This window comes from Somniosus microcephalus, chromosome 6 (genome assembly GCF_052327205.1).
Source record: "Somniosus microcephalus isolate GS21.2 chromosome 6, FLI_Smic_1.0, whole genome shotgun sequence".
Lineage (NCBI taxonomy): Eukaryota > Metazoa > Chordata > Chondrichthyes > Squaliformes > Somniosidae > Somniosus > Somniosus microcephalus.
In genome coordinates this window covers 30,211,906-30,230,553 of record NC_140992.1, presented here as the reverse complement: position 1 = coordinate 30,230,553, position 18,648 = coordinate 30,211,906, and the positions used below count along the sequence as shown (strand labels likewise).

At 42.6% G+C, this 18,648-nt stretch overlaps 1 protein-coding gene across 11 annotated transcripts in view; it reads left to right on the top strand.

Annotated features, from left to right (window-relative positions):
• Positions 1–18,648, top strand: part of trip12 (thyroid hormone receptor interactor 12) — a 150,987-nt gene that overhangs the window by 108,486 nt on the left and 23,853 nt on the right. For 8 of the 11 annotated variants that reach the window (XM_085989910.1, XM_085989909.1, XM_085989912.1 and 5 more), the window contains exons 27-32: positions 5,921–6,072; positions 7,441–7,628; positions 10,502–10,575; positions 15,600–15,799; positions 16,764–16,891; positions 18,427–18,578. In XM_085989910.1, the coding sequence (XP_085846036.1) occupies positions 5,921–6,072; positions 7,441–7,628; positions 10,502–10,575; positions 15,600–15,799; positions 16,764–16,891; positions 18,427–18,578 (894 nt within the window). The remainder of the gene's footprint in view (positions 1–5,920; positions 6,073–7,440; positions 7,629–10,501; positions 10,576–15,599; positions 15,800–16,763; positions 16,892–18,426; positions 18,579–18,648) is intronic. The other 3 variants (XM_085989919.1, XM_085989916.1, XM_085989914.1) reach the window with 1 other exon arrangement.

The following is an 18,648-nucleotide window of genomic DNA, read 5'->3' as shown; positions in this document are numbered from 1 at the left end:
ACACTCCAGGAATTCCTCCTCCTCAGTATTGTTACTAATTTGGTAGGCCCAATCTATATGTAGATTAAAGTTACCCATGATGACTGCTGTGCCCTTATAGCACGCTTCTTTAATTTCCCTTTTAATGCCATCCCCAACCTCTGCCTTACTGTTTGGAGGTCTATATATCACTCCCACTAACGTTTTTTCCCCCTTGGTATTTCTCAATTCTACCCATACAGATTCCACATCATCAGAGCTAATCCTTCATTACAATTGTGTTAATCCCTTCTTTAACCAGTAATGCTACCCCACCTCCCTTTACTTTTTCCCTATCTTTCCTGAATATCGAATACCCCTGGATGTTGAGTTCCCAGTCTTGGCCATCCTTGAGCCACGTTTCCGTAATCCCAACCAAATCATATTCTTTTACCTCTATTTGCGCAGCCAATTAATCCACCTTATTACAAATGCTCCTCGCATTAAGACACAAAGCCTTCAGGCTTGTTTTTTTAACGCTCTTAGACCTATTAGAGTTATTATTTACTGTGGGCACGTTTGATTTAAACCGTTGATTTCTCTGACTGCCACTTTTGTTTTTCTCCTTCCTATCTTTTGCTTTTATCCTTGTTTCCCTTTCCTCTGTCTCCCTGCTCAGGTTCCCAACCCCCTGCCATTTTAGTTTAAACCCTCCCCCACAGCACTAGCAAACACTCCCCCTAGGACATCGGTTCCAGCCCTGCCCAGGTGGAAACCGTCCGGTTTGATCTGGTCCCACCTCCCCCAGAACCGGTTCCAATGTCCCAGGAACTTGAATCCCTCCCCCTGGCACCATTCCTCTAGCCACGTATTCATCTGAAGTATCCTTCTATTTCTACTCTGACTAGCACGTGGCACTGGTAGCAATCCTGAGATAACTACCTTTTTGAGGTCCTGTTTTTTAATTTATCTCCTAACTCCCTATATTCCGCTTTTAGGACCTCATCCCGCTTTTTACCTATATCGTTGATGCCTATGACAACTGGCTGTTCACCCTCCCCTTCCAAGATGTTCTGCAGCCGCTCTGAGACATCCTTGACCCTTGCACCAGGGAGGCAACACACCATCCTGGAGTCTCGTTTGCGGCTGCAGAAACGCCTATCTATTCCCCTTACAGTAGAACCCCCTATTACTATAGCTCTACCCCTCTTTTCCTCCCATTCTGTGCAGCAGAGCTACCCCTGGTGCCAGGAAGTTGGCTGCTGCTGCCTTCCTCTGATAAGCCATCCCCCCCCCCCCCAAACAGCACTCAGTGGTGTATCTGTTTGAGAGGGGGATGTCCACAGGGGACCCCTGCACTACCTGCCTGCACCTAGTACTCTGCCTGTTGGTCACCCGTTCCCTTTCTTCCTGTCCAACCTCTACCTGCGGTGTGTCCAACTCCGTAAACGTGCTATTCACGCTGTCCTGAGCATCGTGAACGCTCCAGTATGCATCCAATCGCAGCTCCAGTGCCGCAATGCGGTCTGTCAGTAGCTGCAGCTGGATGCACTTCCTGCACATGTAGTTGTCAGGGACACTTCCTGTGTCCCTGATTTCCCACATATTGCAGGAGGAGCATATCACGTGGCCCGGCTGTCCTGCCATGACTTACCCTTTAATTGATTTAATTTAAATTCAATCAATCCCACTAATTACACTACCGTTAACTGGTTTACCAACAGTCCCCGCTACACCAGAGAGACCTTAGTAACTATAAACCACAGAGTTAAAGTTTAAAAAAGAGAGAAATACTTACCTGCTTCCTGGTGACGTCACACTTTGATTACTTTTTACCTCACTCCCCCGCTGTTGAATTGGTAAGCCTCGTTCACTGCTGCCGCCGGTTTTAACTGCCGCAGCTCCTCACTGCTCCCACACAGTGCTTATGTTTATGAAGTGACTGGGAAAACACATTACTACAAGGACTGCAGCACAGGTTCTCCATCACCATCTCAAGGCAACGAGGGATGGACAGTAAATACGGCCTTACCAGCATTGCCCACAAGATTAGTGTAGGAGACGGTTAGTGGGATCTAGTTGAGCTGTACAATGAATTGATTCTTAATTCAGTTTGTTGTATCTTGCACATTACAAGGCTGATTCTATTCACTATTTTACAGATAAGCTAAAATTAACTTCGTCAATTATTGGTCCATGGGTCCGTATAATTAACTGGAGTTTAAAATCTTAAGTGCTTCAACGATCAAGTCATACCTGTGCTTGTGTATTAAAAAGGGAAACTGCAGGTTTAGGGTGATTGATCGGAGTTGGTAGTGTCAGTATGTTGGAACTGGGGTTCCTAGCCGAAGAATTGAGATCGACTCAGAAAATCAAAAACAATAAAAATTTAATGAACAAACAAAGCTGTACAGGAAACTGTAGGATACAATGCAAATAGGTCTGGTCTGCTTGAAAGCCTCCCTGGAACTGCTAGCTGGTGCTGAGCTCTACTGCTAGAAGGTTCCGAGCTCTGACGTCATGACATCATCACGTTCTTCCCGCCGTTGAGAGATCACATGACGGACAGCATGACGTCATCACGCGGAGTACAGGAAAGAAGCCCTAGTAGTTTTAACAGATACATTAAAGGTGCAGCCCCCAGCTGTACTACATTGCTGTAAAAGGAATTCTATACAATTGTCCGTAATCCTCTGGTGGTTCTGCCACAAGTACATGTTTAACTACCTGGTGCATTTCCCATGAGGTTGTTCGATTTAGATAGACTGTTCCCTTTCGTAATGATTTCTATACAATCTGCTATTTATTACAGGTAGTCTGTCGTAGTATTGCTCAAGTCAAAAAGACAAACGTTTCCTTCTGTACCTTTCCCTGTGCATTGCTGAGTCCTCCACCATCAACATCCTTGCCAATAGCTAGACGCTTAACTGGGCCAGCCAAATCAACAGTTTAGCTACAAGAGTAGGGTTGCGGTTGGGTACTCTGGCTCACATCCTAACTATTATTTATACGGCTCAAGTCTGGAATGTGCTGGAATATTCGCCATTCACTTGGATGAGTGGAACTGCAATAACACTAGAAAGTCAGCACCATCCAGGACACAGCAGTTTGCTTGACCGGTGCCCCTGCCACTGGACTTTATCAAACCCTCTGGCGTAGCTTGACTGCATTATGTACTACAGGATGCACTGCAGCAGCACGGTGGCATAGTGGTTAGCACTGTTGCCTCACAGCACCAGAGACCCGGGTTCAAATCCGGCCTCGGGTGACTGTCTGTGTGGAGTTTGCACATTCTCCCCGTGTTTGCGTGGGTTTTCTCCGGGTGCTCCGGTTTCCTCCCACAGTCCAAAGATGTGCGGGGTAGGTTGATTGGCTGTGATAAAAAAATTGGCCCTTAGTGTTAGGGGGGATTAAATACGTGGGGTTACGGGGATAGGGCTTGGGTGGGATGGCTGTCGATGTAGGGACCGGGTGCTAGGGTTTGGATGATCAGCCATGATCTCGTTGAATGGCGGAGCAGGCTCGAAGGGCCGAATGGCCTACTCCTGCTCCTATCTTCTATGTTTCTAACTCCAATGTATTTTTACAGCACTTCCCTCTTTAGTAACCTCTGCCACTGAAGAATGAGAACAATGTTGTTGGAAAGCCACTTGCGTTGACCTCCAAGCCACACATCATCCTGACTTGGACATGTCTTTGTTCCTTCATTGTTGCTGGATCAAAATCCTGGGTTCCCTACTTAACACAATTATGGAAGTGCCATGAGCACAAAGATTACAGCAGTTCAAGAAAAAACCCCACCATCATCCTTGGACAGCTAGGGGTGGGCAGTAAATGCAGCATTGGCCGTGTCGCCCACATCCTGGGGAGGGAAGAAAAAAACCTGGCAACTTTACCACATCAAAGAAAGGTGGTTAGGGATTGACATCTTTGAGGGAAAAATGTGATTTTTTTTTAATGGGCTGCTGATTTATGACTGGTAGCTTTTCCGACTTGTCTGTTTGAGCAAATCGGCAGTTAACAGTTATTTAAGACCAAGTGCAAGGGTTACCTTGCACATGTGACACTTTGAAGGCCGAGCAGCAGTTTGCCCTACAGGCACTATTGTAATTGCTGTGTTGCAGTTTGTCTCCCCTAAATTCCAGTTCCGCATCCCCCCCCCCCCCCCCCCCCCTCCAAAAACCTGGTGTATATTTGTCCCTGTTTGGAACCTGGGGAATAAAGGGAAACCAACCATGAATAGCCTTGTATTGGTACTCCTTTTATATGCTAGATCCTTGAAGACCTTCCTTTCCCTAAATCAACCCACCAAAGCCTGTCATTCCAGAACTTTGACGTAATGACACAGTTTTAAAGGTACCATACTGCACTGCTGATCAACAGCAATATGTTGGAATTTGGCTAGCAGTAGCCATGCATTTTGGCCAGTTTTGCCGTTTAAAATTACTGGTGTGGATTCGAGGTTAAAATCCTGGAGCTGGTAAGAAATGTGCTGATGCAAAGGGAACACGGGGTGAGGACCTGGAGTGCCCCAATTAGGTCCCCTCCTGTTTCTAAATTCAATTAACTGATTTGGGTTCAGATGTTCAGTGCAGACTGGTAAGATTCTCTCAATACCGAACTTGGAAGAGGGAAGTTGTTAAAATCTGAGGAGGCAATCACACACCTACAAATTGAATTGGGCAAAATATTTAAATAGGCATAGTGGCATTTATAATTTAAAATGCTAGTGGGATTTTCCAATCCGCGCAGCTGTTCTGGTACTGATGGAGCTCTGACAGGTTTGCCAACACTGGTTTACGAGGTGCATGTATCTGTCTAACTGCCTGTCTATAAGACTTGTCCCTGGTGCTGGTTTCCTCGGATTTTTTTTCCCCTAACGAATGATTGGATTTAAATTATTTGAAAAATTAAGATTGGTCATTTGTTGTTGAGGGAAATCTGAGTGCCAAGCTTCAAAACTTAGTTTTGAAATATTGAAAGCCTAGAACCCTGCCTCTTAAATCTCCTTCCTACTGAGGGTGCATATATGCAGTGTACAGCCAGAGGTGAAGGAAATAAGACATCAAAATTGAAGCCCTGATGTACAGACTCAGCTCCGAGACTGAATCTCACTGCAAGTGCTAGGGCTTGGAGGGGAAGTAAATTTATTAAAAATTAATATTGCGATCCATTGGTGACTCTTGGTAACACTACTTCATTGTGCTGATTTACCTGTTTACATCTTATTTTTCACTTTGTGCAAACAAGATTGCTGCTGGGGGGGGGAAATGAGTGATTTGTCTAGCTTTGGCTGCTGATGGTTTTTCTTACCCATCCAGTGTATTTGGCTTGTCTTTAGTCAATGCAAGCTGATCATTTGAGGCAGAGTTCTTTGGCCAACAGACATGTGACACGTTTGAAAAATCTGATGCTGTAAATGCTCACTCTTTTTTAATTATATAGGTGCATTGCTGTTTTGTGTTTTTTAAGTGCCAAAGTATTATAAACTTGTATTTTTCTCCCCTGGCAACATCACGGAACATCAACCGGTATTCGGCTGAGAGATAAACAACAGGATATAACCTGGTTGCTAATTGTTCCTTCTGTCACAAGCCTGTCTAACTTAGCACATTTACAGAATGTGATATTAAAAGCTATAAATCATGAGTACTGTGTACTATTAGGTTGAAAGCTGTCTGTTCCCAAATGGACAACTGTGACTTGCAGCTCTCAGCTGTCTGTCATTCAAACTCTTTTGCTTCAGAAGAATTTTGTGAATATTGGCCAGGTCACTAGTGTACCATGTGCTCATTTTAACACCTCCCATATAACTGTCCTTTTGGACATCTGGTCAATCAAGAAATCAAATGGATAACTGAAGGAGGAATATTAGCCATATCAGCAGCTATGAAGGGTGAAGAAAAATATAAAAACTGAGAATTGTCATGGATTTTTATGTACTTAAAATCTAACCTTGCAGCCTCCAGGCGAAGAACCTCTTGGTCGACTAGAACCTCTAGGAAATGGGCCTTTGCTCGCACTGGTGCACAAAATGAACAACTGTCTGAGCCAGATGGAGCAGTTTCCAGTGAAGGTGCATGATTTTCCGAGTGGGAATGGAACAGGAAGCAGGTATTAATTGTGTATTAATTTAACTTTACTCAGTGGAAATGTTGCGATTTAAAGAAGGCAGGTATGTGTGGGTAGTTAATCTGTCGTTTCCCCTCCTCTCCTCCTGCTCCCTTTCTGCCTCCCTCTTCCCTCCCCCCCCCACCCCAACTAGCAAAAGAAAGCCATCATTAATGAGTAACGTTTACTACCTGGTAGAAGATATTGTGGAATACAGTAATTTAATCTCCCAACATCTGAGACAGGGGACTGCAATATTGACTTGTGCCCCGATTTAACTCCCGAGCGGGAGTTGTACAACCAGGGGCCTGAGCAGATGACAAACGGTCTGGTTCTCTGCTGCATGAGGCCCAAAGGAACAGGTAAGTGGGTGGGGGGAGGGGCGCTCAATCGGGCAGAGTTTCCAAGGCCGTGACTTCCTCACGCAGGCCTTGGGATAAAATGCAGTTGGTCCCCAATTGATGGTGGCTATCCCTTTCGTTTGTTCAAAGAGCAGATTAAAATTTCAACTTGTGGAAAGGCAGCGGGATTGGTGGGGGTATGTCGTTGTGGCCATTTAAACTGCTTGCCCAGCCAGTTTCCACTGGATTAAAATCGGCGCTTTACTGTTGGGTGGGTTCTAACCTGCAAAGTCAAACTGTGTCTTGAATTTCTCTGCTGCCATTCTGTGGGATATTCTCATGGGATCTGATTGCTGACTCCATGGAATAATTTTAGAAAATGGGGATTGACCAAAATATTTAACTACCAGAAAGGATATTACTTGACTTTTGGTAAGCAATATTAAAATACTTCCCTTTTGTGTTCTCCTCTCTCTGCACCTACCCACTGTATCTAATGTTTGAAGATTTTTAACCATGTAGGTTTATGTACTGAGATTTCAAAATTCTCATCCATGTTTTCCACTTCCTCCATGGCCTTGCCCCTCCCTATCTCTAATCTCCTTCAGCCCCACAACCCCCCTGAGATATCTGCACTCCTCTAATTCTGCCCTCTTGAGCATCCCTGAGTATAATCGCACAACCATTGATGGCCGTGCCTTCTGTTCTCTACACCTCTCTCCTCCTTTTAAGATGTTCCTTAAAACCTACCTTTTTGACAGTTTCTCCTTATGTGGCTCGGTGTCAAATTTTTGTCTTCTAATCCTTCTGTGACGCGCCTTGGGGCGTTTTGTTACGTTAATGGTGCTATGTAAATACTTGGTGACCAACTGTTTGATATCCTAATTGAAAAAGTTGTAGTTGTTTTAGCTGCCTCTGCATTTTGTGCAATGGTGATAGCAGTTCTGTAAATTAATTTCTATGTAAAAGCATTTTTTCAATGTTTTTTGCCATTTGTAATTATGGAAAAAAAATCCATTTTGTTTAACAGGGGATCACAGGCCCTGAAATTCTTCAACACTCATCAGTTAAAATGTCAGCTGCAGAGACATCCAGACAGTACCAACGTCAAACAGTGGAAGGGTGGTCCTGTGAAGATCGATCCATTGGCTTTAGTACAGGCTATTGAGCGCTATCTTGTCGTCAGAGGTGGTGGCTGCTTTATTTCTGTGTTAAGCAGTAAAACTTTATTTTCTTACCCTTTTATGTTGTGCTGCAGGCAATAGTGTTCATGTTTGATGTTCATTAATGTGGTGGGGTAAAAATCCATTTGAGGGTAGGAGTTTTGGCAAAATAACACAATTGAATTGCTAAATTTCATTAATTTTAGCAACAGAATAACACTTTTTTTCTTTGCAAAAATTAACCGTGCTCTCACTTCCTATTATACAGTATAACCTGGCTTCACAACTCTTAAAATGTATGATTTTTTGATGTCTTAGTATTTACATAGTGATTTGTTGATTTCAAATGCTGAATATCAGACAATAAAGAGAGACTAGAATTAAGAGAACTTGTTGAACTGCTGGTTACTTTTTTTTAAGCTGGGATACCTCAGTCATACAAGTTGAAGGTCATGAATCCACAGTTCAGAAGTATTTTGTATTTTTTTTAGTGGTTTGTTCTGGTTGGTCCTTTGGTTTTCTAAAAAATCTGAGTACAGAGCAGAAATCTATCACAGGTGAAAAGTGAAGGACAAGCCAACAGCATGCACTTGCATCTCGATCAGTGGTTTGCAACTAGACAGGAGCAAGTGGACACTCCTACCAAACTGTAGACCAGTGCCCTGGCAGATCAATGTTATATAGTTGCGCTCCAAAGTTGGGTTTATTAGATACTCCAGATACAGTAATTAGTCACTTTTTGGTCTTTACTAAAGAGTAGAATATTAGAGAAGAGGTGAATCCTGAAGTGTGATGAGCAATATTATAATGGGTGAAAGAAACATTTTCAATAAGTTCGTTTCCCTAAAGGAAGGCAAAACGCCAGGGCCTGACCGGGTACATCCTCGGGACCTGTGAGATGAGGGAGGAAATTGCCAAAGCCTTAAAAATACTTTAGCGCTCATGAGTGTGGATGTGTGCTAGAGGACTAGAGAGTGACCAAAGTAGTACCCATTTTTAAAGGGAGATGGAGATAATCTGGGTAATTGCAGGCCAATTGCTTTTAAAAAAAAAAAAAAAAAAAATTTTAAATCCTCTCAGACAGATGTTAAAGCCTCTAAGGATGAAATGACCATGTATATTGATAAGATAATAGAAGTAGCCAGCATGGATTTCAAAAGAGACAATTCTGCTTAACAAACCTCAGAATTCTTTTAAGAGGTAACAGACATGGTAGATGGGGGAAATGTAGTGGATGAAATTACATGGACTTTAGGAAAGTCTTTGGCAGAGCTACCACATGGGAGATTACTAGAGAAGATTAAAGGGTATGGAATTGGGGGAATGATACCAAACTTGATTATAAATGGGTTAGAATCTAGAGAGAAAGCAGTAGAAATACAATATATATGTGTGTGTAATATATTTTAGATTTAAGCCTCGAGTGGGTAGTGTCAAATATTTGATACTGAAATAGAATGTATAGTTCATTCTTTAGAAGACTAAAGGGATATTGAGATGAGGAAAATGGGCTTTAAAAAGTGCCAGATGGAATTCAGTGTCACTTAAGTGTGAGGTGATGCATTTTGGTTAAGAAGCGCAGCAGTAATTATACTCGATGGAAGTTGGCTCAGTGCTGTGGAAGAAGAGGGATTTGAGGGTATGGGTTCACGGGAGATTAAAGGCAGCACCTCCGCTTGATAAGGCCGTAAAAAGAAAAGTTAATGGAATTCTAGGCTTTTGCCACACTAAATATAGAAGATAAAAGCCAAGCAGTAATGATAAACATATATAAAACCATAAGACTTGAGAGTATTGTGTGCAGTATTGGGTTCCACATTATAGGAAGGCTATTGAGGCTTTCGAGAGGGTCAAATGCAAATTCACTAGGATGCTGCCCAGTATGACTAAATACAAATGTGAAAATTTGAGGCGATATAAGTGTTTAAACCACTGGGACAGGGTGGATACAAGCGCATGGCTTCCATTAGTTGAGTCTAGAATGAATGGCTATAGATACAAGATTAATTTTAGAGATTTGGAACGGGGAGCAAAATAAACTGCTTTACACTGTTGTGGGGCTGTGAAATTCAGTTCTGGGGTTAGTAGCTAAGACTAAAATTGTCAACATTCTAAGAATAGATTGGATAAGTGGATGATGAGATATGGGAATAGGGTAGCTAAATGTGATTGGGGCTATTTGCTCACGTGGTGGGTCAACAGCAATATGGCCTGGTTGCAGGGCAGAGTGGCCATATGGGGAATCGTGAAATTTCCCAGAATGGTTCCATAGCGCTACCTTATCGGTGTGCCACCTTTGCTGGGAGAATCTCAAAACACTCCCATGTAATTTCCGAGGGAGTCAGCCTGCCCAGTTGGGCCGAATGACCTGTTTCCATGTTGTAACTCCTATGTAAGCCATAAACCATTCTGCTGTGCCATTTTTTCTTGCACTTGCATGACTGAAGTAGAGTGACTTGTTTTTTTCTTAAGCTCTTCCTCAAAAGTTCACAAATATAGTGGTCAGAGTTCACTTTTTATGAGCGAGGCACTCCTTTGTTTATGAAATGTTTTTGTCCTGTCGGAGGTTTTGTTTCTATGCATCATCCCTGTCCAGGAGGATCTGTGGATAGCTGCTGATGTACCATTCATTCTGATTTTTAAATCAGCTGCTTGGAGGTTAATAAGCAGGGTTGCTCTTGTTTCCCTCTCTGTGGGCTATGTTAGACACTTCCCCACAGTTGGAACAGCCAAGCTCGAACTCTAAATTGAGAATCTTGGACATAAGCCTGTATCCTACCAGTTTACAGTTGGGGCTTTGTTGCACTGTATTTCATGGTCATATTTGTTGCTTTGGTAAAGTTAGTCTTAGACAACCACAGACTGCTGGAGATCATAAGGTCTGAAACCTTAGGGCTCATGTTGACTTGACTGTTTCTGTAATTCAAGGGTATGGAAGAATACGTGAGGAAGATGAAGACAGTGATGATGATGGCTCAGATGATGAAATTGATGAGTCATTGGTAAGACTATTTATGTTCATAGTCTGAGAATAACAGTAATGTTTGTTAATATCAGAGCTGGTTATTGGGTCTGTGACAACCATAAAGGCATAACTCAAGGATAATGCTGCTGTTAACTGCTTGTCAGTTTGTCCAAATGCTCACTCGCTTTTGTAAGTAATCAGATTGGTTGGTGCTTCAGAAAATTGTGAATTGAATTATTTATACAACTGTTCATATTACAATATGATGTGTACATTCTTGATCACATTTCAAAATAGAAATGTATCACAGGCTTTCCTTCTAATAGGATCCTTCTGCAGTAGTGATTAGCAGCACTAATAAACCATTCCTAAACCCCCCTCACCTCCGGCAACAAGTGTGAGGAGCTCATGGACTACTTGTCTCTAGGATTGAGACCATCCGTTCAGCTGCCTCTGCCACTTCCCTTCCTTCCCTTAGCCTACCGGGACAAACTTCCTCTCAGGTTCCCCCCTGCCGTAGCCCTGAACTCGCATCTTTCTCCAGTTTCTCTCCAATCTCCCATCATGATCTGTCTGCTCATCTTGTCCATGAGACCCACTTCCTGCTCCCTTGACCCTATTCCCACCAAACTGCTGACCACTCAACTTCCTTTTCTGGCTCCCATGTTAGCTGATATTGTTAATGGTTCTCTCTCCTCAGGTACTGTCCCCTTCTCCCTCAAATCTACCATCATCACCCCCCTCAAAAAAAAAAAAACGACCCTTGACCCCTCCATCCTTGCAAGCTACCGCCCCATCTCCAACCTCCCTTTCCTTGAACGTGTTGTTGCCTCCCAAATCCTTGCCCATCTTCCCTGCAACTCCATGTTTGAATCCTTCCAATCAGGTTTCCGCCCCTGCCACAGTACCAAAACGGCCCTCATCAAAGTCACAAATTACATCCTTTGTGACTGTGACAAAGGTAAACTATTCCTCCTCGTCCTTCTTGACTTGTCTGCAGCCTTTGACACGGTTGACCTCTCCAAATCAAAAATCAAATCAACTTTTATTGTCATTGTTAGTGCACAAGTGCAGTACAACGAAATGTAGGCTTGCGGCTCCCGAGAGTGTACAATTTGGATTAGGACACTTAAACATTTCAACATACATTTGTACATATATATTAGCATAAATATGACCATAATAAAGTGCATTGGCAGATGTGCAGGCTTTAGTGTTTATTTGTGGAGTTCAGTAGGATGACAGCCCTGGGAAAGAAGCTGTTCCTAAATCTGGTCGTACGGGTGCGAATGCATCTGTAGCGTCTTCCAGATGGTAGGAGGGCGAACAGACTGTGGCTGGGGTGGGTAGGGTCTTTGATGATGGACCGTGCCCTCCGTAGGCAGCGTTTCTAATATATATGTTCTATGGTCGGTAGCCGGGTGCCGGTAATGCGTTGGGCAGTTTTGACTACCCGCTGCAGGGCTTTCGGGTCATGGGAGCTACAGCTGCCGTACCATACCGTGACACAGTTTGTCAGGATGCTCTCTATAGTGCAGCGGTAGAAGTTAGAGAGGATCAGGGGTGACAGATTACATCCCTTCAGCCGCCTCGAGAAATATAGGCGCTGCTGGGCCTTCTTCACCAGAGAGGTGTTGTTGAGGGACGAGTCGTCCAGCTGAGTGGGACTGCACTCGCCTGGTTCCATTCTTATCCATCTAATCGTAGCCAGAGAATCATCTGCAACGGCTTCTCTTCCCTCTCCCGTACCGTTAACTCTGGTGTCCCCCAAGGATTTATCCTTGGCCCCCTCCTATTTCTCATCTACATGCTGCCCCATGGCAACATCATCTGAAAATATTGCGTCACTTTCCACATGTATGCTGACGGCACCCAGCTCTACCTCGCCACTTCTCTTGGCCCCTCCACGGTCTCTAAATTGTCATTGCTTGTTCTAGATGAGCAGAAATTGTATCCAATTAAATATTGGGAAGACCGAAGCCATTGTTTTCGGTCCCTGACACAAACTGAATTCCCTAGCCACTGACTCCATCCCTCTCCCTAACACCTGTCTGAGGCTGAAACACACTCTTCGCAACCTTGGTGTCATATTTGACCCTGAAATGAGCTTCTGACCATATATCTGCGGCATAACTAAGACCGCCTATTTCTACTGCCGTAACATTGCCCATCTCCGCCCTTGCCTCAGCTCATCCGCTGCTGAAACCCTCCTCCATGCCCCTGTTACCTCTACACTTGACTATTCCAATACACTCCTGGCTGGCCTCCCACATTCTACCCTACGTAAACTTGAGGTCATCCAAAACTCTGCCCGCGTCCTAACCTGCATCAAGTCCCGTTCACCCAGCACCCCTGTGCTCACTGACCTACATTGGCTCCTGGTTAAGCAACGCCTCAATTTCAAAATTCTCATCCTTGTTTTCAAATCACTCCATGGCCTCGCCCCTCCCTATCTCTGTAATCTCCTTCAGCCCCACAACTCCCCGAAATATCTGCGCTCCTCTAATTCTGCCCTCTTGAGCATCCCTGATTATAAATCGCTCAACCATTGGTGGCCCTTCTGTTGTCTAGGCCCTAAGCTCTGGAATTCCCTGCCTAAACCTCTCCGCCTCTCTAACTCTCTCTCCTTTAAGATGCTCCTTTAAATCTACCTCTTTGATCAAGCTGTTGGTCACCTGCCCTAATTTCTCCTGATGTGACTCGGTGTCATTTTTTGTCTTCTAATACTCCTGTGAAGTGCTTTGTGACGTTTTACTACCTTAAAGGTGCTATGTAAATACTTGTTGAGTATGAGCAAAGGTCTAGGGAAAAACAACTACTCCAAATATTGATACAATCCCTGTTCAGTGTATCGATTGCATGAGGTCTGAAAGTTTTGCATTAATGTTGGGTCTGTGAAAGCAATGCTTGGGTACTGGCTGTGCTTTGAAGAATTTCCTACCATTATCTTGCTGTTGCGTTGATGACTCTTTCCTGCAATTGAATAGTTTCAGAAGTGGATCCATTGTTTAGTGGCTGGTTGTTTTTATCTAGGTAAAATTCAGATGTTATCTTAGAAGTAATGACCAATCCAGCTCTCACTTGGGTGACTAGATTGGAGCATCAGTGGCAGCAGTTCTCTTGTCACTGTGTTCCTGGTTAGTTTGACTTACTCTTCTGACTGTTTTGTCTTGTGCCAGAGTGTGGTGAAACTTTGATTTTAAACAATTGTTGATACATGCTGCAATGTACTGCTTTGCCACAAGGTGGTGCAACTTAAATAGAGTAGGGCTAGATGTTAAAACCGTGCAGGAACTGTATGCAATATGCTTTAACAAGCTTAAATTTAGTGCAACGAAATAGATTCTGCAACAACTTGCAAGTGAAATTACCTAAATTTTCTTTTAAATGGTTTGCTCCCCCTCAACATTTCACCTGTTCTACAAATTGGTCTTTTCAAAATGTTCCTAGTGTCCTTGCTCCTGTTACTGCATTCGGATATCAAGTGCTTTATAAATTGCAGGTGTTACTGGTGGTAAATATATTGCAATTCCAGTACCTGTATTTTACACAATGAAAAATTGTATTTTAAGTAGTGTCACTCTTAAATCTACCTTTTTTAAACATAAGGCCATTCAGCACCTCGAGCCTGTTCTGCCATTCACGGAGATCTTGGCTCCATATCCCTTGATTCCCTTGGCTAGTAAAAATCTATGGATCTCAGACTTAAAATTATTAATTGAGCTAGGATCTACTGCTTTTTTGGGAGAGGTTCACACTTCTACCACCTTTTGTGTGAGAAGTGTTTCCTAATTTCTGTTAACCTTAAAATCAGAGCCAGGACATTTATGTCCTGTTGTCTTAACTTTCTCTCTCTACCCTATCAATTCCTTTCAAAATCCTAATAACCTTAATCAAATCACCCCTTAACCTTTATTCCAGGGAATACAAGCTTAGTTTATGTAATCACTCCTTATAATCTAACCCTTGGAGCCCTGGTAATCTTCTGGTGAATATGCACTGCACTCCTTCCAAGGCCAATATATCTAACCAGGGCTTTGTATAGCTGTACCAAAATTTCCTCCCCTTTATATTCTAGCCCTCTAGACACAAAGCTAGCATTCCATTAGCCTTTTTTAAAAAATTTGTACGTTGCTACTACATTTTAGTGATCTGTACAGGGACCCCTAAATCTATCGGCCTCCACTATTCTTAGCTTTTCACCATTTAAAAGATACTTGGATCTATTTTTTTGGGTCCAAAATGGATGACCTCATGCTTGCATTGAAATCCATCTGCCAGAGTTTTGCCCAGTAACTTAATCTATCTATTTCCTTGAAATGTTATGCTCTTGTCTACACTACTTACAATGCCACCAATCTTTATTATTGGCAAATTTGGATATATGGCTAGCAAGGATAGGCTAACCAGAATTGCACTTTCTTCGTACCTGTAGCCTGATTCAGCTTTGCGAGCCCACAGTGCAGTAACCAAAGAAGGCACTTTTGTATCATACTGTAGCTGGACTGCAAGTGCTTTAACTGTTACTTTTAGAAGTGAGCCCAACTTTTAAACGCACAATAACTCTGCTCCAGGCAATCTGGCAACTGCGGCCTGATGATGCATGGATACCTCCACCTTGACCCCAGACATCACCTCATTCTCCAATCGGCTACAGTTACTACCCATGCCTTGTTGCAGTCTGTTAAACTGGCCTCCATTATCTGTCCCAAGCACTTGGACCTCAAGTGGGCTGAGTACAAAAGCTAGCCTTTTTACCCAAATAAAAGCTGTAGATTCTGGCTACTTAAGTGTGCTTCATAGTTAAGAATCTTACTTGAGATCCTCGGCCCAGCTACGGTCTGCACCTTAGTTTCACCCCAGCTGCTTCTGCTCAATCTTCAATAGAAGTGAATCTCCTGTTTCTGAACCTTAAATGCTTATTGTTTTAATTCCGAGCTAGCTCATTTTGTCAATCAAGTGCTGCATGCAATGGAGTTTTATTCTTGAGGCTAACAAACTCTTGAAATAACTGCTTAAAAGAATCTATTTACTAATATTTTGCACCCCTCTCTCTCCTAGGCTGCCCAGTTCTTGAATTCAGGGAGTGTAAGGCACAGACTACAGTTTTACATAGGAGATCACTTGCTGCCTTACAACATGACTGTTTACCAGGCTGTCAGGCAGTTCAGTGTGCAAGCTGATGAGGAAAGAGAGTCTACGGATGATGAAAGTAACCCATTAGGAAGGGCAGGAATATGGACGAAGACCCATACAATATGGTATGTTGGATACATCCAGCAGGTTACATCACTGAAAATTTGTTCAATAACTTTGCCTCCTAATTCCTGTTGCTCTATATTTTAAAAAAAAAGAAAACTACAAAGATAAACACCAGCCTAAGGCTTTCTGAAGTTTTTGTAGAACATAAATGTGGAATAAGTGTTTTGTATCCACTTTTAGAACATAAATACTTGACAGATTTGATCAAAGATTTCATTAATTTCAAGTCAATAGCCATGGTTTAGGATGGAGATTCAACTAGAACTCAGTTAGATGAAACAGCTTTCAGTAGTTCCCGAATTTTCTTTTTCATATTTGCATTTGGGAGTCTTGGATTGCTGTTCCTTTTAGAGGTCTTAGAAGTTCCAGTGCATTATGAAGTCTTAGCAGAATCATTGGTTGTATTAATGATGTGATAGTGTTACTTAGAGGGTTATAGGGATAATAGCAAAGTATAATTGGTGTGAAATTGCAGATAGTGTTATCTGTTCAGTCATACTTGTGAGTCGTGTCTCTTCTGTCTAGCTCCCAATCACCTGACCACTGTTGATTACAGACTTTAAGCTGTCTGTGCCTCTTAATGCCAAAGGTAAAATGGTTTTATAAAATTAAAGATACCTGATTCTTCAAAGTTTTGTATTTTTACGATTGTAAAGTAGTCCAGTGTACTGGAACAAGTCCTTTTTAATTGTTTTGGTGTCAATTCTTCATTTAAGTAGGTAATGGTGTGCACAAGTACAAAAGTGTATTAACCTTGTCCATTCTGACGTGATGTTTGCTCTCCTCATGGGTCCTGCAATCTGGTATTTGAAACTGCAGTATTTGTGTGCCATGTATTCCCTCCAGTCTGGGGCCTGTGTCCACATGATACTTGCCTGTGCTGCTTTAACTGCGGGTCAGATACAGGTCAGAATTCTCAATGTAAAAGCTAATTGAGAGCATTCTTGAATTTGTGTGCAATAGGTACAAGCCTGTTAGAGAAGAGGAGGAAGGGAATAAGGATGCAGTTGGTGGGAAGAGAGGACGTGCTCAGACCGCACCCACAAAAACCTCTCCAAGAAATGCAAGGAAACATGATGAGCTGTGGCATGGTGAGTGCTTCGGGATCTGAAGATTTCAAAACTGAGTAAATCTGAAGAAACTGAACGGAACAAACTTTTGAACTAACCTTTATTTTGCTTTAGTAAAGAATCCATTTATGCTCTCCTGTGAATTAAATAACCATATTCTGCTATATTGCAATAGGCCGTTTAGTGTAATTTCAGCAGTAATAACTTTTTAATAGTTCTGTAGATAGGTAAATGAACTGACTTGTGCAGTTTATGATTCTTACCGTCAGGACCCAGTGATTGAGTTTGAATTTGTTTTTGTAGAGCCAAGTACTTTCCTGTAGTTACTGAACAATTTTTCCACATCCTGCTCTTGTACACCTCAATTCTCACTTCTACCATCATTTGCAAAATATTTAATGGTCCGGATTTCACGGGGCCTATGTGCGTACACCGTCATAAGTGCTGTGAATGGCCCCAAGTTCTGGGTTTCAGCATGCGATGCGTGAACATCCTGCTCTTGTACACCTCAATTCTCACTTCTACCATCATTTGCAAAATATTTAATGGTCCGGATTTCACGGAGCCTATGTGCGTACGCCGTCATAAGTGCTGTGAATGGCCCCAAGTTCTGGGTTTCAGCATGCGATGCGTGAAAACCCAGAACTTGCGATCGGTCAGGTTTATTCTTGACGGATCGTACGCATCCGCTGTAAATTCACTTTCGCTGCCGCAGAGTTGGGCTGTTTGCCCAACTAATACCCACAAAACCCTTAAGCCTGGTATTTATTTTAACATACACTTGCATTTAAAATTAATTTAGGTTATTTTTGTCCTGTTTAAATTTATTTTTCAAAAAATTAAATTTTTATTTTGAAGCTTTAAAGGGTATTTTAATTAATTATGAACCTGTGGTCATTTATTTTTATTTCAGTGTTGTGAAGTTTTATTTATTGGGTGATTTCTATTATGCTTATGGGGATTCTGTATGTAAATGGAATCCCCGTAAGTGTAATAGGAATCCCCCTTTGTTATTGGCTGGCCTGGCTCACGTGATCCTAGGGACACTTGCGAGCCGCATGCGCCCCGGGATCCATGGGCCTTTACGCAGGCATACGCCTGCAGGCCCAGGACCGCAAGAGTCCGAAGCTCCGGAGACACAAGGTAAGTGCATAGTTTTCTTGCAGTTCGGAGGCATATGCGGCGGCAAGCCTCCAACTGCAATTTCCAGGCCATTATCCGTGCCACATCTTCATACTCAAATTAGATTTCCCCTTAATCTCTGATTTTACCCTCATTGTTCCTTTAGTATGCTTGGAAGTGCCCTCACTATTTTCTATTATTTGCTAGCCAGTTTTCATACATAAGCTTTCCTGTTAAATGCTCTGTCAAGTGATTTAATAATAGAAAGTAATTTTTTTTTCTCGCACAGAAAATGTACATGTAATCCTATTATCATTTTAGCTTTTATTGTATGTAATGAACCACTAATCTCTCATGAACTTTTGTCAGAACTTTAAACTTAAATGGTGTCCTTTCTAGACCATTGAACTGTTAACTTTTTCCTTACTTCCTAGACGGTGTGTGCCCTCCAGTGGGAAATCCTTTGGAAACATATCTTATTTCAATCCCTCCAGATGGAATAACATTTGAGGACCCATCATTAGATGTGATTCTGCTTTTGAGAGTCCTTCATGCTATCAGTAGATATTGGTATTACCTATATAATGTGAGTACTGCAAGATAACATCTACAAAAATGAATCCCAGCAAGCGGTTGCGAGAGAATTCTAATTGCCT